This window comes from Plectropomus leopardus, chromosome 23, assembly GCF_008729295.1.
Source record: "Plectropomus leopardus isolate mb chromosome 23, YSFRI_Pleo_2.0, whole genome shotgun sequence".
Taxonomy (NCBI): Eukaryota; Metazoa; Chordata; class Actinopteri; order Perciformes; family Serranidae; genus Plectropomus; species Plectropomus leopardus.
In genome coordinates, this window is record NC_056485.1 from 12650142 (window position 1) to 12677163 (window position 27022).

The 27022-nt window shown below is 38.4% G+C and overlaps 2 protein-coding genes across 2 annotated transcripts; both read left to right on the forward strand.

Moving 5' to 3' along the window:
• Window positions 1-852: 852 nt before the first annotated feature.
• On the forward strand, window positions 853-3542 carry LOC121961797 (homeobox protein HMX1-like). Its single transcript, XM_042511826.1, has 3 exons — window positions 853-1102; window positions 1735-1917; window positions 3115-3542. The coding sequence occupies exons 1-3, from the start codon at window positions 853-855 to the stop codon at window positions 3540-3542; spliced, it is 861 nt and encodes a 286-aa protein (XP_042367760.1).
• Window positions 3543-5202: 1660 nt separating this feature from the next.
• Window positions 5203-7378, forward strand: LOC121962422 (homeobox protein HMX2-like). Its single transcript, XM_042512677.1, has 3 exons — window positions 5203-5235; window positions 6159-6456; window positions 6831-7378. Exons 1-3 carry the CDS (start codon window positions 5203-5205, stop codon window positions 7376-7378), a joined length of 879 nt encoding a protein of 292 aa, XP_042368611.1.
• The last annotated feature ends 19644 nt before the right edge of the window (window positions 7379-27022 follow it).

The following is a 27022-nucleotide window of genomic DNA, read 5'->3' on the forward strand; positions in this document are numbered from 1 at the left end:
ATTATTATAATAGTTTTATGTCTCAATATTAAAAAAAAAAAAGTTTTCTAGGCTCTCCGACATATATTTATTTATTTTTAAACACAATTTTAGTGTTTGTTTTTGTCAAATGGGCGGACGAAATAAAGGATTCACGTGTTTTCTTTTTCTCATCTCGCCTGAGTTACATTTCGATCGAAAAACCTTGTGTTCTCTATTAAAGTTAAGGTAGCCTCCATGACAAAAAAATAATAATTTAATCATTAATAACAAAGAAGGCTATATAAAAATAATTGATCAAGCAAATGCAGCATTATTAAGAGAAATATGGATTTAAATTATATATTTTTAGCTTCCAATGGCGCTAAAAAACCGACTAATAATTGACAGAATAGGAGATTTACAGCATGCACAGTAAATCTACAGTGTGCATGGACAGATGTAGCCAATAGGCGGTACTGTGCCATTCTTCATGAAACTCTGTCTCCAGCCCTGAGGACAGCGCTGTATCTCTGCTTTGGTTTGCTCCCTAATTGACCTAAATACAGCATCTCTGCGCTCCCTCAAGGCACACTATCACACAGCCTGCACGAGAGGCTCCGGAGAACGAGACAGTCTCGTGTTTTCTTTTTTCTGGAGTAATTCCTCGTCTCTCTACTAGACCAAATTTCTGTCTGGATCTCTGACAGCGGAGGACTGAGCTATCTTTGCTCTCATGGATTGCGCCGGGATGGTTTGCGCGGAGCGGGAGACACTGCTGGTTTTGAGCAAGTCACATTCTCCAGAATGATTTTATAAAATCCAAATTTGGGGATTTTTTTTTTTTGTGTTTGTATTTTAAGCTGAAAAGCTCCCCGAGGAAGGACAGAAAACATGCTTGACGACACAGCGCCGAGATCGAAGCTGGGTCCTCCGTCGCGAGGTTCGTCTTTTTACATTGAGAATCTGTTGGGGACCGCGTACACAGGGGCTTCATCTGAGGAGCGCGTGGACACTCCAAGCCGTAAAGTTACCGACCACAGCCCGGTGATGTGTCCCGGAGTGGAAAGTAAACGTGAGGACGATAGTAAAGTGCTGAACTGGAGCGGGACGTCACCAAACACAGCGCACGGCACCTCAAAAAGTGAGTGCACCTCTTAATATTTGTTTGTCCGCAGCTGGCAAGAAAGATGAATAAAAAATGTTCGGAAAAGAGTAAATTATTGCTCTCATTTCGTCTGTTAAACCTGCTTTACGGGACTCAATCGTGACCAAGTACTACCTGTCAGGATCGCGAAAACACTGATGTCCAATGTACAACCCAGTAACACATTTCATACTCGTAATAAAACCTCCCCAATCCGTGCGTAAAAGTGCGTAAATTGCCACCTGGACCAGAATAAGGCAAAAAATGTCCAGCGTTTATACTTTTCTTATAAACATCTCACTCTGGTTCTTCAAAGGGCCACAAGAGGACAGGTCACAGGGGCTTTAGCACGTTTCATTGTCCCTTCCTCCGTGCGTAAATCACCCAAACTTCCTAATTATCAGCCTGCAGCGCGAGCCAACAGTTTTTGGCATGCACACAACCCTCACTCTGATGCTCCAAATAGACCAGCAGTGGCGAACTGACGCTTATTTATAATCTTGGAAAGGAGGGGCGGCGTGCATGCGCACATTTGGAGCAAAATGTCAGATAATGTCCTGCTGCTGGACAAGAGCGAAATGAAGCCTGGACAGTGAGTAAGATTTGTTACCGTCTCACGTTCTCTGCAGGTCCACCGTGCCACAGTGAACACACAGACCCTGTGCCGACGAGCGACCGGGATTCCCCAACTTTAAGAGGGCGGGGGGAGACCGATGAGCCGGAGGACAAGGGGGACGAGAGTCTGACGGATGACAGAGAAGAAGAGGACGCACGCTCCTCCTGCTTCTCTCGAGAGGACAGCTGTGATACAGGTGAGGCCAAAGCACACCGGTTACATCCTAAACTTGAACAAAATAATCCACTCTGCGGTCTGCAGAAGAGCAGAATCCTCACTACGCCTGCGCTGTTCCCCCCCAAACTCGTCATCTAGTGTGTTGGTTGTCTTATCCAAAATGTAAGATTATTGGTGTTTTAGGTGTTGGTGTTTCCAGAACTTTTAGTTCTTACTAGTTTGATTATTTTTCCTGACAGCACTATCAACAAACAGGTCCACATACGTTTTTTTTGTTAAGTTGCAGGGGCGTAGCTAAGAGTTCCCAGGTCAAGGGAGAATAACACTTGACCAGGCACTGCTTTAAAATTTAAAAAGCATAAATAAAATCCTATATTTTTTAATGTGTTTTTTTTTTTTTTGTAGTTTTTTTCATCAGTTGCCCATACAATGTGGAGGTATAAGCACATATTTTCCCAATTGAACATCAACAGAAAGTTATAGAGAAGCTGAATCATAAATGTTTGTGTTTAGACTCATAAAGACTGCAAGAAAGTCTTTTTTTATACATTTATTTCACTGGATTGGCCCCAAACCAGGTGTGGTTATTTTATTAATACACTATTTCCCAATTGACAGTCTAGACATTTTTAAGTTTATCACAATATATATGGAAAACATAGCGCACCATAGCAGATGATTTAGCCCTATTTTCACCAGTATTAGCACGTTTCTGCAGGATGTTCAAACATGGAAAAACATTCTGTTTACATTTTGTTTGTTTGTTTTCTGGTGTGTCACATTCAATATCATGAATTCACCAGAAAACAGGTTAGTAAACAGTAGAAAGCAGCATGGAGGCCAGTGAAAATGTTGAGTTTACCTCTCTTTTATACCTCCCACTAATTCAGTCTCTCTTTCGAATTTGGTGCCAATTAATTTTAAAAAATGCTCGAGCGCTGCTCGCACAGAGACAGACAGTATTTTGTGGCAGGCGAAAATGAATCGCCACCAAGGTGTCGTATTTTCATCACTGCCGATCGAAGCGATCAGAGCCGGAGCCAATAAATACTGATGACTGCTACAGAGGAAATTGTCCTGGTAAATGAATGAGGATTGTGACCTTTGCCATTAAATACAAAAGCCAGATGTTAATGGGTGTAAATGGGTTTAGGAAAGGGCTTTTGAGTTGGATCCAGTTCCATTTAGTGGAATCTCTCCTGCTTCCTCCTCTCAGGTGACATAAAGGTGGCACGAAAAAAGAAGACCCGCACCGTGTTCAGCCGGAGTCAGGTCTTCCAGCTTGAGTCTACTTTCGATCTAAAGCGCTATCTGAGCAGCTCAGAGCGAGCCGGGCTGGCTGCATCGCTGCAGCTCACGGAAACCCAGGTGAAGATCTGGTTTCAGAACCGCAGGAACAAGTGGAAGCGGCAGATCGCTGCAGACGTGGAGGCCGGCAGCGCCGCTGTCCCCTACACTGCCCAGAGGGTCGTCAGAGTTCCCGTGTTGTATCGTGAGAATGCCCGTACTCCCGTGACGCTGACCAGCCTGCCTCAAATGACGCCATCGGTGATCGGCTTCTCTAACTCTATCAGCTATCCATTGACTTCCCATTTCACACATCCGGTGTCGTTCATAACGCCACAGATGACTGGACTGGTGTGACTTTGAGGGTGGAGGTGATGTAAAAAAAGACTGAGCTACTTGTTACTCTTTTGACACCAGTTAATCTAATAAAGATGCTGCAAAAATATCATTTTAGTTCAGTTTCAAATCCTGTAAAGTCACATGATGATAAACCCAATTCATCCTGCGTTTAAGATTCCTAGAAGCAACATCATCATCCTTGAATGGCTGCTTTAAAACCCTGAAAACAAGACTATTGCTCCCCATTAGTGGCGGTATTTGCCGATTTATTTTAAACTAAGGGATTTTGAGATTCACTGTTAGACCTAGACTACGATGGATATTTTTGGCTGTTTAAACTGCCCACAATCCTGTCCTCAAGTTTACATGGAGGACATTACACACCGGGTCACAAATGTTTCAAGTATAGCTCTATTTTCTGATTATTTTCACAGAACTTTAACGTATATGTGTATGTATGTGGGATCAAAATAGGGTCAATAAGATTTTGAGCAAGTGAAATGAACCCATGGCAAATATCAGCCATAGTAAACCGATAAAACAACTTAAAAAATGCAGACAAAAATGTGGTTAATAAATTAAAAGATTATAAGTGCACAAGTTATGTTAACACTTAAAGAAAACAGGTGTTTGTGAATTTCAGATTCCAAGCAGAAAACTCTAAGTTCCCATATTGTGTGTGACACTAAAGCTACAAATAAACCTAATCTTGGCACTGCTTTTACAGGAAATTACAAAATCAGGGCCAAATTTCTACTTTCCATATACTTTCTTACTTTTATTTACACTTTCTGCTTTTAATCTGTTCTCTAATGGTCAATTGGTAATCTTTTCTATTCACACTACTTGAAATTCTTTCTCAGAATGACTTCACAAGCTCTGAATCTTTTTTGACTCAAATTTGACCCCATACATATAATTTGGGAATATTATGCACTGTGTCCTCGGACATTTAGAGACTTGATCATTTATGAAAAAGCTGTTTGGTGCTTGTGACTTTTGATAGCTGTGAGCATGGGTACATTATTAGCAATATTCTTTGACACAGTTTTTTTATTTAAGAGGATTTTAATACAGATTTTTTTGTACACTGATGTGTTCACATGGGAATAATAAAATATATGCACAAAGTTTTTGGTGGTTTCTAAATGGCGAGGCAACTCATTTTTTTTTTGTCCTTATTTATAAATTCAACCATACACTGTAAAAACAAAGTTTTGTTTTAACTTAGTAAATGTTTGATTTTAGTGTTAAAGTGCCAGTCTACTTTTTTTTACCATAAAGTTTGAAGTACATTCACCTGAATAATTGATAGTTTTAGTCATTAATGACAAATCACTATTGTGTGTTTTTCATTAATCATAATTCAAAATAAAGGCATCTTTATCTACAGTACACTGTAAAAATAAACTATTTGTTTTAACTTTAAAAAGTTAGTATCCGGGCTGCTTTAAAATTTTCAGTTGACTGAATTTGAGAAGACAAGTTGACGTTATTTTGTAGTGAATCAACTTGTCCTCTCAAATTCAGTCAACTTAAAAATAAAATAGGGCAGCCCAGACACTTACTTTCATACTTTCTTTTTTCGTCTTTTTGTTTGTTTTTTTTTTGTTTGTTTGTTTTTTGTTTTTTTACAGTGCAGTAGGCCAAGTTGAGATAGAGTTGTGGACAAATTTGGATGTTAGATAAACAAGACAATAAGGTTCACAGGGTACTATAAACAGAATTAAATAGTCCTCAAAACCCTTTAAGGTCCTATAATTCTCATGACTGCATAAAGTTGACAACCAGGACTCCTAAAAAATGAGCCACTTTGGATATCAGCACTGTAAAATCTGACAAGTTGATTTTACTTTAAAAAAAAAAATTACGAACCCAACTGTCTTGAAAAATGTAAGTAAATATAACTATTAGTCTTAATCTATGTTTACTTCATCCATGTTTACTTCCTAATTGGCAAGTTTACGTAAAAATAGTTATATTTACTTTTCTTAAGTTGTTGCAAAAAATGACAAGTTAAATTAAATCACTTTTTCTAAGTTTTAGTAACTTCAGTAAACCAAGTTTACTGTGCTATATATCTGTATTCTGCTGGTTACAAACTCAGTCACATTTGTATTTTCTTCAACATGATAACAAAACAGAACCCGCAGATCTCCAAACTATATAATCGTCAAAATCATCTGATGATCAAGTTAAGTCAGACTAACTTGGTTCATTAAAGCTGCTAACACTTAGAAAGAACAAGGTAATTTAATTTGTCATTTTTAGGTTGCAACAACCTCACAAATCAAATAAAGCTAAATTTTGAGTAAACTTAATACGATATAAATAAATTAAGATTGATAGTTATGTTTCCTTTTTCAAGGCAATTGGTTTCCCAGATTATTTTAAGAAAGATCAACTTGTCAAGTCAAAGTTTGCTGAGTATTTCGGTTCATGAAGCCAGCAGGCATGAGCTGGAGTTTCAGAGGGGGGGAAAAAAAAAAGCTGAAGCTTCAATATGGCAGCCAGACTTAAATCTGCATCCCGCCCTCATCATCTGCCCCACAACCTCACCAATCAAAAGCTGCCAAACCGCAGTCTTCCGGGTCGTTGAAGAACGTCGCACCTCACTCCTCACGCGCGCGCTAGTCGAAGCCGAGGAGCAATGGTGCTCGGAGCGTCCGGGGACGTCGTCGTCGGTGTTTCGGGACTCTCGGAGGAGCGGATGAAATGCCGGGGAACATGAGCAAAGAGGACGCCCCGGGTCGGAGCGCTTCTTTGACGTTCACCATCGACAACATCCTGAACCTGAAGCAGCGGGACGGCGGAGACTCGGACGCGTCCAAGGGACAGCAGAGGGACAGTGGATGTAAGGATGGGTTGCAAGCGCGCTATGAGGCTGTGTGGGACGTCCGGAGTAGGCATGACAGCGGATCAGAACAGACAGGTAACTGGGAATTTAATAATTTCACAGAACAAGACAGTAAGAAGACTTAAAAAGTGTCTCTCCTGTATTATTATTAAGATTTTTTACAGATATTAATTTTTTTTAAAAAGCGAATTGATACAGTTTGATGCCAATAGAGTGATTTTGGGACAGAATAACGCGAAACGATAAATATGGCTTAAAATAAAAGACTCTGGAGGTTTCCAGAAAGTGTGGGGTGAAGATCGCAGACCAAATGTTTTTTTATTTATTTATTTTTTATTATTCAGGCAACAGCTGCTTTTACGCAGCTTCCTCTCAGGTGTTTGCACGCATTAAATAAACAAGTTTGCATTTACGCTGCATCACAGCACGTGTTGTCGCTTCACCCACAGCGCAAACGAAGCCCAGAGTCCACCGTCCGGACCACGGGGAAAACGAACCTCCGCTGATCGCTAACTCCTGTCCCGGGGCGCACAGCGCGCTCACCGCCGAGGACACATCCGAGAAGCAGCTGCAGGAGGAGGCAACCGCGGACTCTAAAGCTATGGTCAAAAAGAAAACGCGCACCATCTTCTCCAAGAGACAGATATTTCAGCTGGAGGCGACTTTTGACATGAAGAGGTATCTGAGCAGCTCGGAGAGAGCGTGCCTCGCCAGCTCCCTGCAGCTCACCGAGACCCAGGTCAAAATCTGGTTTCAGAACCGCCGCAACAAGCTCAAGAGACAGCTATCCACGGACATGGAGGGGCCGCTGGCCGCAGAGCACCTCTCAGAGGCGGCCAAAAATGTGCAATTACCGACTTTTTACAAAGACAGCAGCCTGCTGGGCGGATGTTTGTTACCCATGCCTTTCCCTGTCGTGTACCCGACTGCGACCGCTGCGCCTTACATCTACTTTTCCAACACTGGCAAATATTTCGGCCTGTTTGATGCAGACTGATTTTTTTCTCTGTTTGGGATCAGATGACAGTGTGTGGACAGTCGGACAGTCTGTTTTGGCCTCAGGCCTGTCACTTATTTTTTTATTTTTTATTTTTGGACATCATAAAAATTCTCCCAATTTTGATGTCAACATATCAACTAATCCTAGACATGCATGTGCCACTTTTTGTCCCTCTTAATTTTTTTTCTCTAAATTTTATAATGACTATTAATTAATTAATAATAATTATTATTATTATTATTATTATTATTATTATTATTATTATTATTATTATTATTGTTAGGGCATTTCGAATAGAAAGTTTGTCAGAAAAATGTGCATGCATGTAAGTTCCTCTGCAGTTTTATTTTGCGCAGTAATGTCATCTGAATGAATGTACGTTAATGCTGCATCAACTTTATCACCCCGCAATAATCTTTTTATCTTTCTTTCCAACTCTTTGGTTGAACTTTTAAATGAGTTTCAGTGGAGCAACGCATCATTTGTGTGTGTGTAAATAATATATATATATATATATATATATATATATATATACATGGCCTTATTATTATTATTATTATTATTATCATTAATTAATTAATTAATTAAATACTCGTTTCTCATCACGTGACATTTCTTATGACAGACTGTTAAACTGTGAATACAGTTAGTATATCATAATGAATTTTGCAATAAAAAGTGTAATATTTGCAATTTTACCAGTGTGTTGACTCAAGCCGAATTATATTCGGACAAAAGAAGCTCTAACCAATCAAAACCCACATTTGATAATTGACTGTGTTTTATTACATTTACCTTTTTTGCATTTCGTCCCGTGTATCAAAGAAAGCTTGTTATATCAGAAAGTTTAAAAAGCTATGTAATCATGGGCAACACCAAAGTTAAAGTTTAGATTTTTCTGTTGCATGTGCAGTAAAAAGTGGAACCAGGCGGGTCGAAAAAAAGGCTCCAGGTTGCTTTAATTGCGTAATAACGAACGAACAGAACTACGTTGTGAAATGTTTTTACAGCAATAGCTCACTTTCCTGTGTATTAATTTATCCATTTTGGAACTTTTATTTGTATCATACTCGGCAACGATGGAAGAAATACTCAGTAAAACTATCAATTTTACTAGTGACAGTATAAAAATACACAAGTAAAAGTCAAAATATTAGCTTAAGTAAAAGTAGACTACAAAAGTATTTGCTTCAAAATAAACTAAAAGTACCTGATAAAAGTACTCATTGTGCAGAATGGCCCACTTCAGAATAATATTAGATAATAATTATTGATGCATTATATGTGTTCCTCACTTAAATGTTGCTGCTAGTAAAGGTGGGGCTCATTTGAAGTACTTAATATACCTTGATATACCATATTTTATCAGTTGATTAATTCTGTATTAATCATCTACATTTTCAAATGAACTCAAACTGTCAGATGAATGAGTAAAAAAGTTTAATGTTTTCCTCTGAAGTAAAGTACTAAAGTATAAAGTAGCATAAATGGAAATACTCATGTAAACTAAAAGTATCTCAGAACTGAACATATGTACTGTATAAATGTAGCCACATTTCAGCACTGTGCCTCAGCCTGCTTACATATCTTGTTGCCTGTCTGAACATCCACTTTTAGTTTGCACCAAAATCCCTAAACTGTGTTCTTAAACACCAAATACTTGCAAACTTAACGGTTTGTGGGCTATTTGTCTCTAAAAAATGGATTTAGATGTCAGCAGATGTGAACAACTCTCAGGCCTAAACTTAATAGTCTGTTGAAACTTTTTAGCTTCATTTTTTCAGAGTGATTTAGAAGGTTGAAGAGAGCATTTTCAATTCAGACATTATTTTTTCCTTCCTTATTATTAGAAACTTTTTAAAGACTGCCATTAATAAAATGTAAACAATGGAGAAAAATCTCATCTTTAATCTAAACTTAAAATTTTACTTTGAAAAACAATTATTCAATAATAATGACTACAGTTTGGACTGTAAAAAATTCAACAGCCAGTGTGAGGTGAAAAATCATGTGGTACCACTTTACACAAAAGGAAAAAAAAAAATCTGATGTCCACATGATTTTTACAACTGCTTAAAAAAAAAAACCAGATACAAATGCCTAATTTGGGTTCAATTTCTATAAAGACAGAAGAGGGATCCTTTCAAAGAAGTAAAGTTTTGTAAAAACAATTTCTATATTTATATTTTTATTATAATTTATAATTAGAAGAATTAGCCAAATGTAGTGAAAAGTCTGTTTGCTTATTGTTTGTATTGTTTCATACCTGCCACCAATGTATATTAACATAACATCTGATCCTCTAACTAAAATTTAACTTTTTCAAAATCTTAATATATATTAGGTTTGTGCCCTTGTGGTTTTCTGCTGTTATTTTATTGTTATTATTATTATTATGTTGGAAAGGCATGGCCAACCATATGCAGACCTACAGTATAATGTTTGTTATTATTTAGCGCATTAAAGAAAACATGTGGCAGTCACAAAAAGTTTCTATCACACTCCCACTCACTGCTTTTAACAATAAACATACTGACATAAAATAGTATAAGATGTCATTTTAACATTACTGCATACATACTGGAAAAAGTAATGATGAGGTATCATTACATAAAAGAAAGGGCTCCTTGTAAATTTAAATTTTAACGTTACGGTGGCAAAAAGTTTATTATAACAAAAATATATTAAGTCCACTGGACTTTGAGGCTCTTGATAAGTCTTTTATATTGTGGAAACTTACAAAAAAGTTTTAGTGTTAAATGATTTATGAGAAGAAGTAGCAAATATGGGAGTAAAAAAACAAGAGATAACCAATGACAAACCAGGCGATTGCATCATTAAACACTGAGCTCAGACAGTCGATCAACTTACACATCATCAACTTTGTGTGGCACGGTGTATATTTTCTCACCGCACAGGCATATGTGCAAAAAGCACCCTCAGAGAGACCATGAGAAAGTCACGTCATAGCATTGTGACTCATTACATTCACGCTGTTTGGACCGACAACTTCTGTCCTTGACCGACAAGGAGCTCTCGTGTTTTTAATTTGAAAGAAAAGCAGTTCTTTTTGTTACAGGTCTGTTGGTGATGAACACATCAGAGGTTCCCCCCACTATCTGTTTGTCTTTGCCGTTAGGGCGCATGAGCGTGCACGAGTGCAGCTGAGTAATGCATCTCTGCAGAGAAAGCGAGAGTGAGAGAAATAAGAGAAATGTGTGTTTAGGTGGACTTGCATCAGTGCTTCTGGAGAGATTTTTCCTAAAGGGCCCAGCAAGCTGCACTTACACACCGTTTCCGGGTCACTTCCCCCTTCAGTGCTGGAGCCTCTCACTGCTTTCTCCCTGTCACAGCCATTCAAGGGCCCGTCGCTGTTAACCTGTTCACTCAACCACTTAGTCTGCCTGCAAATCTGTTGTTTTCTCTGCTAAATTCCTGTCCACCTTCGCAACGCATGTTGGGTTCTACTGTATCTCATTGTTCCCACAAAGGAAATGAGTTGAATACGTTGTGTAAAAATGAAGAGTAGAACGACAGGAAATGCCTCTATAACACTTTTGATCCTTTACACATTCATATGGGGCTACAATTCTGAAATAAATCCAAAAATAGAAGAAACAGTAGTTATTCTTTAAAAATAAAAATAAAAAAAGATTTTAAAAAAAGGATTAACATGCAATAAAAGGCAATTATTTTCTTTTTAAGGCAGATTTTTGCATGGCTAAAATATCTAATTATCAGTATAATTATTAGCAGCTTGCCCAATTTTAATATGTTACATATTCAGCAACATGGTACCAACTGTAAACTATTGCAGATCCCTCTAAGCCTTTAATGCTACGCAGTTGAATGGGATTTTAGCGTCTTATTGTCCAACAAAGCGCCAGGATCCCTTTGAAAATGTCAATAATCCAACTCGGACAGTGATTACCACCAGCAACATTGATCCTATTTAAATTCAGAGCATTAATTAGACTGTATCAGATAGACACTGAATCATTGAGAATATCACCTCTGATAAGTAACTTACAGTGTATTATTGAATTACACTACATTTAAATTAGTGATATCAATTAAAATGTGTCTATAATATACTGTCAGTTCACATTATGAAAACGCTATAATATGTATTATCAGTTCTGGCGTAACGTGTGAGATGTACTAAGTAGTAGTATGTTTAAGTAGTACCGTAACTAAATACATTTGAAAGACTCAACTTTGACATTAAAAAAAGCCTCTCATCCCGTAAAAAAAGGCGCAGAATGCTTTAATACACCCCTGCACGTAGGATTAATCTCTATATGCATGTTTGATTGTATGTTGGCCTATGAGCAAAAATTTAAAATAATACATAAAAAATCAATAAGGTGACTAGGATTTGGTTCCCTGACTATAAGCTGTCTGAATATATGTAGTAAATATTCAATATGTTCTAAAGACAAAAAGTTGTCTGCATCTTCACATCTGGGACCAAAAAAATCAGTCAAAGTGACCTGTTTGTGTTTGAAAATAGAGTTTTGTACTTGTAATCTTAATTTTGTGTTTTTGCAAAAGTTAATTTTGTACACCGTGCAAGCTTGTGTGTCTGACTTAATTTGTTAAGTTTAAATGTTTAGGTTTTTGTATATAAATTTTTTGAGTGCACAACTTACAAAAAGTTTTACACACAAAAACCTATATATTGAGACTGTGTGTGTATGTGTGTGTGTGTGTTTACAAAATGTTTCAATACATTCAAGCACACCAATAAATATCACTATTTAGTGATTAAACATTAACACTAATTTAAGCGTAAAGATTTGGTTTTAGGGTTAAAGGGCCAATCTGTATTTTTTTTTTTTTTTTACCATAGAAATTTAAAGTATATTCACCTGAATAATTAAATTGTTTGAGACATGAATGCTAAATTGCTAATTTGTGCATTTTTAAATCATAATTCAACATAAATGCTTATTTTACTCAGGAAATGTAAAAATAAAGTATTTGTTTTGACTTAAAAAAAAGTTAAGTGCCTTAAAACTAACAGCTGACTGAATTTGTGAAGACAAAAGTTTAGGTAATTTAATGATTCAACCTGTCTTCTCAAATTCAGTCAACTTAAAAAATTAAGGCAGCCTGAACAGTAACTTTTAAGTTAAAACAAATAGTTTTACTAAACACTGCTGTAAAATATGCCTTTATTTTGAATTATGATCAATGGAAAATGCACAAAATGGTGATTTATCAGTAATGGCTTAAACTACTTAATTATTCAGGACAATATACTTCAAATGTATATGACCAAAAAAATACAGATCTGTCCTTTGACCCTAAAAACAAATGTTAATTCAGAAATTATTCCCTAATATATTATTGAATAGTTGGTGCTCATTTAAAAAGCCAAATGATGTAATGCTAATAGTTAATAATAAAAACACTAAGAATTTAGATTTTTTTATTTCCTTGTGGTAATTTTGTTAATTCTTTGGAGGTCGGGTGACACCTTTGATTACATTTGGATCACAGATTGTGCCTTTAATGTTATAACTGCGGCTACCGGTAATTCAGGTTAAAGGTCGGGGTCATACATGGAGCGATTATGTTTAAAAATTACTCTGCAGAGATTAAATGTAAGTCAATACAAATGTCCTCACAAGTGTAGCAGAACAGGTTTGTGTGCTAAAGTGCCTGCTTGGCGTGTCTTGGGTGTGTCTGAGGGGGGGGGGGGGGGGGGGGGGGGGGGGGGGGGGGTCGGGTGGGGTTTACAGTCGCCAGACTTCCTGACTCTCCTGCTGTCGGACACTTGTGAGCGCAGCGTTGGCTCTTTGTGTCTCAGCACTCTGCTCTGCAACCACAAGGTTCAAGTGACCCCACCGACTGCCTGCAGTCTGCCCCGGGCCGGGCCGCAACCCCCCCCCACCCCCCCCCCCCCCCCCGCCCCGTCTGTCAGAGGCGAAGAAAAATCCATTAAAATCTCAACCTGATCAAAAAGACGCCCAAAGCCAAGACACCATATGCGCTCATTTAGGGCTATCGATGACTGGCGAGCATTTTCTGGGGTAGCTTAATACATGCGATTGACTTCCTGCCAACAGTGGCAACAAAGACTGTTTTTCTACAAAGAAAATAGAGCTGCGAGTTTGGCAGAGTTACTCCGGGCTGATGTGCACCTCAAGGCCATCCAGAGCTGTCAGCACGTTCCTCCAGTTTGACCATCACTAAACCGCACGCCACATGGTTTCCATTCTGTGTTAAACGCACGAATGCCGAGCGCTATTGTTGAGATCATTGATCCCCAAATTGCAAGTGATGATGCGGTCCCACTGAATGATTGTGGTGGGAGTTTCTCTCATGCCATTAGCATGTAAATATGGAGATGTGAACAGACTGCTACGGCTTCGTCTTACCACCAGTATTATTCATAAATGTCCCCGTGAAGTCTTTTTAAATCACGTCCAAAATCCAAACATAAGGAATTGAGACCAATGTTTACACGCTGCAGTCATATTAGTGCTGCTTTGTATTATGTGCACTAAGTTTGAGCACGTGTGTGTTATCTTGAAGATCATCTTGTCTTCGTCTCAGAGAGGTTGACATGTTGTCGTTTCTCATCTCATCTCCTTGACGCCGAGTGACAACTTTGATTGAGATTTCCACATCAATCATTCTCCACTGGCCTTGTTTGTAACTAGACCCAAACGTCTGAACAGTTGTTTAATAACCCAGATAAGGAGCTATTAAATGTTGGCACTATTTGGCGACCTAGGGCTGAAAAACAGGCCTGTTTCGCCGTGAGCTTTCTTTGTGCGCTCTCAGATGGGATTTATAATTACGACCAATTACCGTTAGAGCCGCCTGGAGGTAGGCTGGCTCTGGATGCAGCATGTGAAGACCGAGCTTCATTTTCTTTCATGATGCATCAGAGGTGAGCTCTAACTGCTGTAAAATACCATAACTGGTGAGAGATGGCAGGAAATGTGAGACAGTGCCAGAGAACAATTTAAAAAAGCAAGATGATAATGTAATTTAAGAACAACTGCCTCACATGAGACAAGTAGGGATGCATTATAAATATTAAGCCGATAAGTTATCGGCTGATAATGGAAAATTTATCGTGTATTATCTGACATTATAGCCAATAAATAGCACTGATAATACAAAGCCAAACTGCTGTCATGGACGTAAAAAGGGCAGCATCTACACACTGATTTTTCATTTTTTATTTACATTTTCACTTGACTTAAAAAAAAAAGTTGCTGGGAACTTTCAGTTTTGATGAAACATATGCTAAAGGCATTTAAACTAATTTTTGTGTTGGACTTTGTTATATTCATTTAAATATTGACACAAAGATTTCATTTTTATTGCAAATGAATATTGGTTCCAAATATCAGTTACTAGTCTCATTAATTACTAATGATCGGTGTCTGCCCTGAAAAAAACAGCATCGGTTGACCCCTATTAGACGCTGCTCTAAAGGATTGTCTCCGGAGCATTTCCACAAACTAACACAGCAGCAGCAGCCAACATCTTCCACAGAACCTTTAAACGGCACCAATAAACGCACAAAAAAAGGCACGACTCTGTCATTAATACCCACTACTGACCTTTAAAGGAACAACATGCAACACATGAAGTGGAATCAAACCCATCTTGCAATTCAGATGGTTTCACTTGACCCGCTTACCAACCAGGAAATCCTGAAATAGTCTCATTTTTACTCTTACTTTATTTCTCACCCACAGAAAAGGTTCAAGTGTTGTGACACGATCCTACAGTCCATTTCAGTTCTAACTTCTAATTAGTTAGTTATTATTAACTAACTAGCGAACAATGAGCAGAAAAAGCAGAACAAAGAGAAACGTTTTCAAAATCAAACACTGTGCTTTGGCACCAACTCAGAAAAGAAAGTAAAATAACTATTACTAAAGATGGAAAATATGACACATTAGACGACACCCAGAGGGATGAATTGTGATTAATCATTAGTTACTTCTTTGAAATGAGGAGTGTGTGCACCTGTTTGACTTTCACCAACGCAACAAAGGCACCCTTTATAATTTCTTTATACATTGTGACTAATGGTTTTATTAATGCTTGTAAATAATTTCATATGCTGTTTGTCAATTAAGCCAATAATAAGAGCAGTATTTTGTTTACCAGGTTGTTAATAAAATCCATTTGGCTGTTGTTTATGCTCAAAAATGTTGGCGATCATATAATAAAGATGTCCAGGGGTTTCTCACTTTCTAGTAAGCTGTCACGTATGCAGTCATAGATGTTGTTAAGTCATTACTAAAGGGGTTTTACAATATTTTTATCATGTCATGTATGAGGATGAACACCAATTAAGGGGTTTTTCACAAACTGGCAACATAAAAGTTATTGTCATTCATGGCTTCAAACTGATATATATTATATTTTTATATTTTTTTTACATTTTCCACCTATGCATGTCACAGTTTCCTGTAAAACTGTGCAGAGGTGCACTAAGCGCTGGCTCAGACGGTGGTTTGTTCAGAGGACTCAGTGACGCTGCACTTTACAACATAAACAACACCCCATTCATTATGACTCGTAACTTGATAGCGACCGAAGGGGATCTGGACCCTCTCGACAGGCTTTCAGAGGGCTTATTGATCCATTAATTTCGTCGACTTTAGTGGTCTGCAGTGACAGAGTGCCTCTGTAAATTGAATGGGGGCTGAGGGGATTACAATGACCGTATCTGATGAAAAGGTCCTGCATGAGTGGCGACGACATAAATAAAGCCAAAGGTCATCCATCTTCCCCTCTCAGGAACTGTGTCGAGGGGTATCTCATCTCATCCCCGAAGGCCCCCTAGTGGCAAATACGCCACAGCAGTGAAGAGCGGCCAAATGTCAGCATATGCTCTTCACACTTTGGAGATGAACAGCGGGGAGGAAGCGGTGGGGACCAAGGTACCCGGGGGATTCTATTTCTGCATTCATTTTTATATTTGTTAAACTAATTTAGGGTCTGACTGTAATGACTAACTGTAAATAAATGTTGCTTCCTTTCACATCACACAGAGCCAAAGCTACCAATGAGGACACTGAGGTCATATTATGTGTAATTTTCCAAATTTGTTAAAATTGGGCCAGCAAATAGTTGAGAATGTTGATCAATTTTTCTTAATAACAAAATTACTCTCAAAAAGTCCATTTAGGAGCTGTACTGGATGTTTTTATCAGGGGTTGACAGATAAACAGCCTGGTCGACTGTTGGAGACTGTTGGATATTTGGCATTTTGCAGATTATCTGTATCTGCGTTTTATCTTATTGATCACCGATAAAATTAATGAATTAAAAAGTGCAAAGAAAGTGTAAGAATGGGAGAAACTTTTTCTTTGTAAAACATCAGGGAGCTATTTTACTTCATTCATTTTGTTATTTAAATTTTCACTTGACTTAATAAAAAAGAAGTTGCTGGGAACTTTTAGGATATGTTGAAAAACATTAATATTAATATTATGTATTCTACATACAATATCAAATATATTAATATTCATATATGTATTCTACATACATTAGACACCTATGCCAACTTTACTATGATAGATTTATTTTTTAAATGTAACTATTGAAATATTTTATTTTGTTAATTCACTCATCCATTCACTCATTAATTCATGCTATTCATTCCAAATCATTTTTTCCAACCTAAGATTGTTTTTTCTTTTGCTGATTTGAATTAATTCTGCTTCTTGGAATCAATGGAATCTTTTTACATCTGATTTCATCGTATCTCATCTTATGTGCAACACCTCAGTTTATGCTGTGAAGGAAGGTGACATCTTATATGACTAATATCCCTCCAGCGCGACACTTTTCAGTAACAGATGTGGGCGAGTGTTAGAAAAACGTCGTCCCCAGGGACAGAAGACCATATTGTGCCTTGTGTTTGCTGTGATATCCCTCTGTGTATGGCAACAACAGGTCACTTCATTGTGGCCTCGGAGATGAAAAGCCCTGACCTTCGAGGGCACTGGTCTAGCCAACTTTAAACTACATGTCATCTGACCCGGGATCAGATGTCTGCCGCCTCACGCAACTACAACGCCAAGTACGAGCAGTAATAAGACTAGCAGTGCCATTCAGAGTGATACGAGTTATGAAAATCGTTTAATAAGAACAATGTGGAGGAACTGTGACGCCCCAGATGACAGAATCCACCCGGCCTATCAGTCTGTCCTCGTCTTTAAGATCAGTGTACATGCTCTGTTACAAAAGACACTCTGAAATCAATAGTACAAGTTGGAGGAAACAGATACTTGAGACTAATGGACACTGGGAATTGCGGCTGATGGGCGCAAAGGGCTGAAATTCATATTGATACGGACATCACAGGCCAGTGGGCTCCAAGGGGGCGAGAGGAGGTCACAGGTTGCTTTGACAGCCTACCCCGTCTTAATGGAAGCCTATCGACTGAATTGGGAAGAAGCTGCTGTGACTAACCGGGAGGACCAGAGTCTGCGTATACCTGCACTGGAATAAATGTGTCTGTACAGGCGCTTGTTCACATGCACCTTTTATGTGTGTGAATGCAGATATATCAGTTTCTTAGCAGTCCTGAGGGACTCTCACACTGATCAATAGCAGGTTATTAGTAGTAATAATACTTTTTTCTGCTCAGGACCAGGACGGTGTAGACACTGAAATTTGAAAATGACCTTGCTGTTTATTTGTGCTTCAGTACTACATCATTTGAAAACATGTTTGTGTCATAACGCTGCTTGCTCTTCTGTAAAATTAATGTCATAATGGAGCTGAAAACCAAGGGGAAGCTTTCTAACTCCCACGTGCCTCCAAATTTTAGATATACTGTAAACTTTCTCCTTTAAATTGTGCTTTATTCACCAAATATTTGTTGAAAAGTGCATTTTTGGTCAAATATCTAAAGAAAAAAAAACGAATTTGAAGCTCGATATTTCATTTTCGCATTTGTATAACTACTACTCTTCAGTGACAATGAATCACACTACGCTTGCTTCAAAATGTTACTGCTTGAGTAAGTGGTTATCAGTGTCAGATATGAAGGGGCCTACTAGTATGTTCAGAAGGCTGTTATAAACCCATTAAATGGTCATTTATTGTTTGGCAGTTACGACTGTTTTGATGAGACACAAATAAGACAAATTTGTTAATTAACAGTATGTTACGACAGCTTCTACTAATGTTGATGCAGAGACGTCATCTTGGATTTTGAGGTTGGGGTCAATGAGATTCTTTGCACGTTCCAGGATGATTTGTGTACTTCTTAAATACTACTGCAATACATTTAACTGCAACTTATGGCCACATAGAGCACAAAGTTACTGGAGAAACACACAGAGTGAGAAACAATTTCACAGAATATTTTACTGAGCTTCCCTTTAATAAACTGTATTTCTTTACCTCAAGTAAAGTTTGTAATGAAACTGTAAAAAAAAAATGACAATATGTGCTTGAGCCTGCACACCCTAACCCCATCTACGTCCTGTAATGTGCATGTGTACAAAGTGCTGACTCAATATCAGACTGTAGTGTGACAGTGACGGTTAATTGACAGCTGGTGTATTTCCTGCTGATTTACTCTCCTCTTCCAGGCAATTGGCGACAGGACGGTAACTTGACCCACATCTCTCACCACAAAAAATGTCATAAAATGCACTGTAACCATTTTGCTTCCTTCTGAATTGGCGGCATGTGCTCCTAGCTCAGTTCTCCCAGAGGGCCGAGCAGCTGCGCATCGCTCGGCTCATCCACTGTGACAGCCCGAAATCACAAGTGCAACAGCCTCAGTCATGGGAATTTTTCATCGGTAAACACATATCACGGAGCGATCAGCGGCTGAGTGGAATACAAGTCAAGCTGTGGTTGATGCAGTGAAAAGGACAACTGCTCCCCAAATAGGGATCACTGGATTGTGGGCTAATAGCCTGAGTGGCAGCCTGCCAGGTAGATGCACCTGCGGCTCTTAAACAGGCTGTGTCATCGCTGCAGTTAAACCGTTAAAGTAGAGTACCAAGAGAACCATTAACTCACAGCTGCTGAGAAACAACCTTTACACTCAATAACACAACAAATTAATCTGTTCCTACAGTGCTCCATGTCAACAAACAAAATCAGAGATATGATGCACCATACTATGACTATTTTTTGAGGTCAAAAATGGGGAATTTTTCATCATGCTTTTTTGACGTGCTATGCTATGACTCTTTTTAATGTCAAAAACTTTTTCGGACGATTTTTCAACATGCTATACTATGATCATTTTCCAGTGCAAACACTTGGACAAAGCTTCAGATCACCTGTAGGCTTCAACAGCATGGTTTGGATTTCCCTGTCAGGAAGCCACAAAAAAACAACACAACTGTGTGCAATAGCCTGAGAAGCATATTTTTTTGGAGTGAAACAATTCAATAACCTAATTCATCCCCAGTGTCTATACAAATTATAGACAGTAGAACACACACATACACGTCTATTGTTCATGGGGATTTTTCTATTGCTCTGATACTGTTTTTCATGTGAAATACTTGTAAGCCGAAAAGCTGTTGTTGTTAAAGGTGGACCCCTGTGACTTATATTCATCACGAATTGTCTCGGTTTTTGATGCTCTGGTCACTTCGGAGGCATGTGAGAAAAACGTTTTCTTCACAATTTCAACATAACACAGAGTGAGAGTCATTTTGGGGGTGAAGTATTCCTTTAAAAAGGTCATATGTCAATGTGAATGTTGACTAATTTTGAGTGTAATGTTTTGAAATGTTATTTAATATGCTCACACACATGCACAAAAAAAAAAAACAGATTTCTTGGCCTATCCAGTAGCCTGGTGCCCCAGGAAGCTGCAGCACCCACTTTGGGAACCATTGCATCAGTAAATCATCCAACTCATTGCTTATGAATTCATTTATAGCAATCAGACAGCAAAATGTTGACATGACACAGCAAGCACAAATTAAATGGTGTTGAAAAATGTGATTAAACATGAAACATGTTTACAAAAAGGTTCAGATTTGGCATAAAGTTTTTATACTTGCACATTAAAGTTGATGGAGAAGACTTTGTGTTGTTTACAGCCTTCTTACATCTTGTATGTCAATAATTGAAGTTTAGTAACTTTTATCGCAACTGTGTGTTAAACAAAAAGCCAGTAATGTTTGATTATGTCGCCTGATATCGAGCTCCTACCTGAACACCCACTGAAACCTGCTCTGGATGAAAGCCTCACCCTCGATCACACATGAATGCGCCGCACTGTTTGACAATAATTGTGACACGATGCTACGATATGATTGTTTTCACAGTGAAGAATTAATCAGCAGTTTCCTGCTCCACTTGCCCTCTGAGTCGGGTCTCTGAAGCAGTGCTGGTCACAGCAGAGCTAAACAGCGATGCTGCCTCGGTGCCAGAGCTGTGACCCGTTCACCAGCTCGGTGGCCCTCGCTGGAATCCCAAGCGAAACACAATTTGTAACAGTCCAGCTCTCTCTGTTTGACGCACTCATCTGAAACAAATCCTGTGGCTCTGGGTGATATGCGGATGCAGATGGTGCAATGCAAACTAACTGCTCTGTTAATTGCCGCATGAGGAGCGTTCAGCTAACATAAGCAGAAAACAACCACAAAAATAATAAAGAAGCTCTATATGTGCTCAGGCTGGTGACGGAGGCTGGAAGATCCTCCACAGTACATCTCAGCCGACAAATGGATCCAGCATGACAGCAGCCTGAGGTTGAACTCTCATCATGATCCAACGCTCAAAAGACTCTCATCCAACCTGTCATCTGCTATCCAAGCTGCTATTAACACGGCTGTCCACATTACTCATCAGCTGAGACGAATGATGTGCGGCAAAGGCCACAGTGCACGGCCACTTCAAACTGTCAACACATGTCTGAGTCAAATCAGCTGTGTGTCAAAAACACACGGCATTTCATGTATGTTCTTTAGAACATGTCACTTTTGACCTGGAAATCACCAAAGGTGTTCATATGTGTGTTTGTTTGTTTTATGTAGTGTTGTAGTGCTCGACATCAGTCTTGGTATCGAGGCAGGTCTTGGTCTCATCTTGGAATCAAACTCATCCTGACTCGGTCTTGTCTTGGACGCAGTTGACTTGGGATTTTAAACGAGACTGGTTGAGACCACAACGGATTTATTAGTTAACATAATAACTGTGATTGGATGTAAAACTGCTGTTTTTTTGTCACAGATATCAGCTGCCAACACCCTCTTGGTCTTGACTCGGCCTCGGCCCCTTAAAGTCTTGGTCTCAGTCTTCGCATACTGGTCCCAGTCAAGTCTTGGTCTCAGTTAGTATGGTCTTGACTACCACATTAGTTTTATCAAAGGCTATTTTGCAATATATTAAAAGCCCAAAAACAAAAAAACACAGGCTTTTGAAATATCACAGAAAATAACGCGAGCTTTAATCTGAAATGACTGCCACATACAGGTGCACAAGGTCAGAGAGCCATGAGAGTGGGTATTTATATTGCACTTAAAATGTTTCTCTAAAGAATACTAATTTGAGGCAAGTACAACAAGAACTGATAAAAGCATACAAACACTTCCATCATCACCCTGATGTTAAAATGAAGAGACTTGGATCCTAATTTTCTGTTGCCTGATATAAGACAGGATTGTTAACTCGCTACACACTGGTGTTTACACCAGGCTGACGCTGCATCCACACTTACTGATTTCCACAGGAAGGGATTTGATTTTTCCTAACCAGTCACAAGAGACCTACATATCAGCCTGAATCTAAAAGAATTTAAAGCCCACACAGATGTCAAACCATGTCAACGTACTTGTTGACATACTTGTTGCTACAGCAGAGTGAAATAAAACCAAACTACAATGTCGGGAAATACTGAGAAGACATGTCTATTTAACAACAATTGCAACAATGTAAATGCTGTCGTGATAATAATCGGCTAATCAAGAGTCCCTCCACGTCACTGATTGGATCGATGGATTGTCAACCATGAAGCAGCTGTTTATGTCATAATGGCATACAAATCCATCAACTCCATTAGGCAAATTATTAGCTTCTTTTTGAGGGTGTCTACAGGTATAAACAAGTTAAATTAAAGACTTTTAAAACCTCTGTAATACCACTTTAAATTAAAGTTCACACCAAACTGGCAATGGAAATACAAACCAAAAGCGAAAATATACTCATTTCAAGTCAGCACACTGATGTCAGTTCAAAATGAACAGTGAGGTAAAATGACTGATGATGCTCTTTGTGCCTTTAAATAAACCAACAAGCAAGCTGGCAAGCACTGCCTTAGTTTAACAATGCAGACTCGATGTGGGATCTAAAAATGCAGAGGGCCAAAAATTTGGGGCTTTTGTGCTTGCAGGTGTTGTATCAAATTCAGTTCCCCTGTTGAAAAGTGTTCCCCTGCTGTTAAAATGATGTTTCTCGTAGTGCCAACAATGGAAATTTTTGCATTGATGTAACAAAACAAAAAAAAAGTAAGCACCATCCAGTCTGAATTTAGGACAATTAAATACACATTTACTAAAACAAAAAAAGGCCTTAAAAAGGATTAAAGACATTTTAAGACTTTTTGAGTACACGTGGCCCCCCTGTTTTTGTTAGACTCTGCGTGCCTTGCAAACAGCCATTGATTTCAAACTATCAGCTTTCGATTTGATATGCATGAATTCTATTAAAGCCCTTAGAAACTGATGCAAATAAAAAACAGATCAGAGCAACTGCAGAATGTAAACATACAAGAGTGACGCTTCAATTTGCAGTCTGATAGTGCGATAATCCAACAAATATAGAGATAAAACACGGGATAACAACTTCTCCATTTCCAAACACAGTGCTTCAGTGCCACTATTGGCTGATCAGCCGCATTTGCTCTGATCTGACATCACTATGACATCATCATCATCAGTTACTTTCTCAAGCTCGACAAAGCGACAAAAGACAGTTTTCAGACTTAGTTGCACTCAATATGACAAGCAAACTCACCTGAATGTGTAAAAACAGCACAATACCCCTGTATTGCTTACAATTTTAGTGCCAGAGCTTTTACTTAACTCGCATATTAAATTTTGTACAAACTCGCTGACATTCAGTGTGATCTTATCTATCGTTTTACTGAATTACAACGCTTCCAAAGTTTTGCTCAGGCTTTTCTCTTTTACAAATACAGTGACTCTCTTTATCTGTTTTCTATTATAACATCAGTGAGTCAATAAAAGTCTTCCCATCCATCCAAAACTACAAAGCCAAAAGGTGATTTCCTGCATTATTCTGTCTATTGACGGTGCTTTTAAAAACAGGTGAGCGCTGCAGTCATTCGACAGCACCAGTTTGTTGTGAAATCAAACACTTAAGTAGAAATATCTGTGCGTACTTACCTTCAGATCCCCCGCTGTCCAGAAGAGGTGACTCAGAGAGACGGATGCTTTCAGCCATGCATTATTCACCACTTTAATTCCACAACCCTACAAAAGAGAAAACACAAGAGTTTGTGTTTATTTTATTCATCTCTAAACTCCACAAATAGATAGCTGCAAAATGTCCCTCATTTAAGATTTATGGAGCAGGCAGCAAATAGTGAACCCTTGCTGGTGTTACCCTGAAAGGGTTATAACCAATATCCAGATCTAAACCTAATACTCTGTCAGTGTAGAGAAACTAAAACTGAGAACTTTCTGTTTTCATGTTTGGACTTTTTCAAGGTAAAATAAAAGGAAATCTGAAAATGAAATTCTATCTTCATATCAACATATGTGCTGATAGCCTGGTGTCTAAGATCAAAAGTACATTTTCCCCTTGAAGTCACTTATCATAGGAGTACATACAGACGTGAACAAATGATAAAAATAACCACCAACTCCTGTCCACAAATGTATCTCAGAATAAGAAAGAAATAGTTGGAAAACATGCCTACGTATGTTCTTTCTGATGGTCACAGTTACAAGACTGATGCCACTCTCATGTCAGAACTTTAAGCACAAAGCCAGGAGGCGGTTAGCCTAGCTTAGCATAAAGACTGGAGGCAGTGAGAAACAGCTAGCCTAGCTATCTCTTAACTATTTTTTGGCCAACAACTAGCCTAACAGCCTCCATAACTCATCTTCAGTAAACACTAAAGTCATTTTCAGACCTACAGTTTGTTTGCTCTCGTCTAAATTAGGGACCAATTTGTGACAATGTCGCTTATTGTCTTAAGTTTGCTTTGTGTTCACATGGCAGCATTTACAAGCGGGCCTAAATTTGTAATGCACGAGGAAACGGCTATCTATCAAAATTTCTATGCAGGAAACTCCTGGAAGTAAAGAATGAGACAAAGAAAAGCACACCAATGTGGCACTTTACAATTTTACAATTGAGGGACAATTATGATTTGATTCAACCAAATTAAAAACAAGTGTGAAAACACCCTTAAGTTGCCGCTGTGGTTGCTAGGAGCAGTTAGCTTAAATAGGTTAACATTGATTAAAGATTGCTAATCATATTTATGTAAGTCTGTAACATTCACCTATTACCTAAAATTAGTTAGGTCTCTACATGTGGATGCAATCCAGGTTCAGTCCTGGACAAAAAGAAAGAAAAATGATGCAAGTGGGATTTCAGTTGTTGGATGAAAAAAATAGTGTAAAATGAGAATAAATTAAATGTTTTAACATTGTAATCTTCTGACTGCTGACTTTGTATGTCGGCCCTGACTAGAGCAAGAGTGAAAATATGACAGCAATCAATCAGGTATATTACTGACAGGTACGTAAACTGTGGAGACGTGCTGCTCAATATTATTTAAAAAGAAAAAAAGTAAAGAAAAAAAGATTCTGCAATGTCAAAGTTTCAATTCAAGAGTAGGTCTTGATGATCAGACTTATGCAGGACTCAGCTCTGAACAAATCTGAGACACGGACAGTGATTCAGAGGTCTGGTAAATGCTCCCAAACAGCTGGGTGACTTCTGAAAGTCACTTCTAGTTCCCTTTAAGTCAAACGTGCGAGTGACAGTTAATATATGCGCGTGTGAAATAATACAATATTGCTCTTGCAAGATTTGACTTAAACATAACATAACAGTGTAACATCGATGCCTTATTTTCCAAAATGTTGCATGTGTCTTTAATTGCTCACAGTTAATAATATCAAAAAGACAGCAGATGTTGTATCATAGGAGCCCTTTCACTGATCAGAGATATCCTGTTGTGTGTTGTTTTTTTTCTCTCAGGACATTTAATACTCTGACATGAAGAACAAGCAAAATAAATAAATAAAAGCTGTCAGGGATGAGTGCCGGTCAAAGCCATATTTCAAACTCAATTGTGTTTAAACTCATTCACACAGAGAGATTTTCAAAGCCATCCTCTGCTGTCCACCGAAGCACTCTCCAAAAATGCTTTGAGATTTAGAGGGAAGTGGCTGAACAGATTGTTATGTCACCATTAGGGAGCTGTAATAAAGTCATATTTCTTTTGCATTTTGCATGACTGGAGGGCCTTCCACTCTCGCCTGTCTGCTCCTCTCACATCAGCTTCCCTTAAGTGGAGCAGTTCTGGGCTGCAGGTTTTGCCTCGCTGCTGCCAGAAAGTGTCTGTGCCGGATAGCGTTGCATGATTACACTACGCACAATTTTGGAGACAGCGTTATAGCAGGAGAATAAAATATCTCAGGCCTCATTAAACGCCCACCCATTTGTAAATTAAAAACCAGTTATTCATCATTGGGAAGGGAATAGGGATATCAAAATTAAGTGGTTTATAACGAGTTATTTACAAGCTACAAGAAGATGGGCTGTTAATGAAATTGCTGCATGATCCAGAAATATCCCCATAAATCAGCAGTGAATGGGCAAATTAAACTTTAAATCAGATTTTTTTTTAATGGCCGGTGCTTTTGAATAACTTACACCCTATGGATATCCTTTTTTTATTGCACCCTGTTGCCAAATTCGCAGGCATCGCTTGCATGTGTAGTAGTTTTTTTGGAGCCAAACTGAAAATGATTCTGATACTGATAAACTGTGACAATCAAGTGCATAAAATTCATTGTGTTTCCTCTGAGCTGCAAAACACTAAAGCTGTTCTGACAGATTTTTTCCGCCAGGAGCTGATGCAAACAGAACAATAATGTTTTCTGCTGTATATGTGAATGTGCTATAAAAAAAAAAAAAGCTTGCTGTCATGTTAATGTTCAGATTTTCAAGTGGTTTTCTGAATAAGTTTGCATGGCTCCTCATGAATATTTGACTAGTTGCTACATTAATAAAAGATCTGCACTGTCAGCTATTAAATTATAAGAAAGCAACCATGGTTATATGAAAAATTCCTTCTCAGTCTGCTGCTTGAAATGATAATCAGTACTTAAATCAGTGAAATTTTAGAGAAAAAATTTATCTGGACTTTGGCTTTGGCTTTTACTGGAGCCCTAAAAATCTGTGAAAACGTCTATTGTCATGTGTTCTTGGACCAAATAAAACATGGATTTCAACCAGCACATTGCACTGTTTATACATGCAGTTTAACTTTAACTAAAATTGCAGAGAAAGGAGGAAAAAAGGTGCAGAGTTTGGTAAGATCCTGAATGGAGAGGCATGAGCAATGTGGACTGTGCAGCCTAAAGGGGGGACCTGAGGTGAGTTCAAATCTTTAGAAGAATTACTGAC

Excerpts from the sequence above, each read along its gene's own strand:
- LOC121961797 (XM_042511826.1), top strand. The coding sequence starts at position 853 with ATGCTTGACGACACAGCGCCGAGATCGAAGCTGGGTCCTCCGTCGCGA. Across the intron at positions 1,103-1,734 it reads AGCGCACGGCACCTCAAAAA|GTCCACCGTGCCACAGTGAA; the intron begins GTGAGTGCACCT and ends CGTTCTCTGCAG. Across the intron at positions 1,918-3,114 it reads AGAGGACAGCTGTGATACAG|GTGACATAAAGGTGGCACGA; the intron begins GTGAGGCCAAAG and ends TCCTCCTCTCAG.
- LOC121962422 (XM_042512677.1), top strand. The coding sequence starts at position 5,203 with ATGTTAGATAAACAAGACAATAAGGTTCACAGG. Across the intron at positions 5,236-6,158 it reads AAGACAATAAGGTTCACAGG|TCGAAGCCGAGGAGCAATGG; the intron begins GTACTATAAACA and ends CGCGCGCGCTAG. Across the intron at positions 6,457-6,830 it reads CAGCGGATCAGAACAGACAG|CGCAAACGAAGCCCAGAGTC; the intron begins GTAACTGGGAAT and ends CTTCACCCACAG.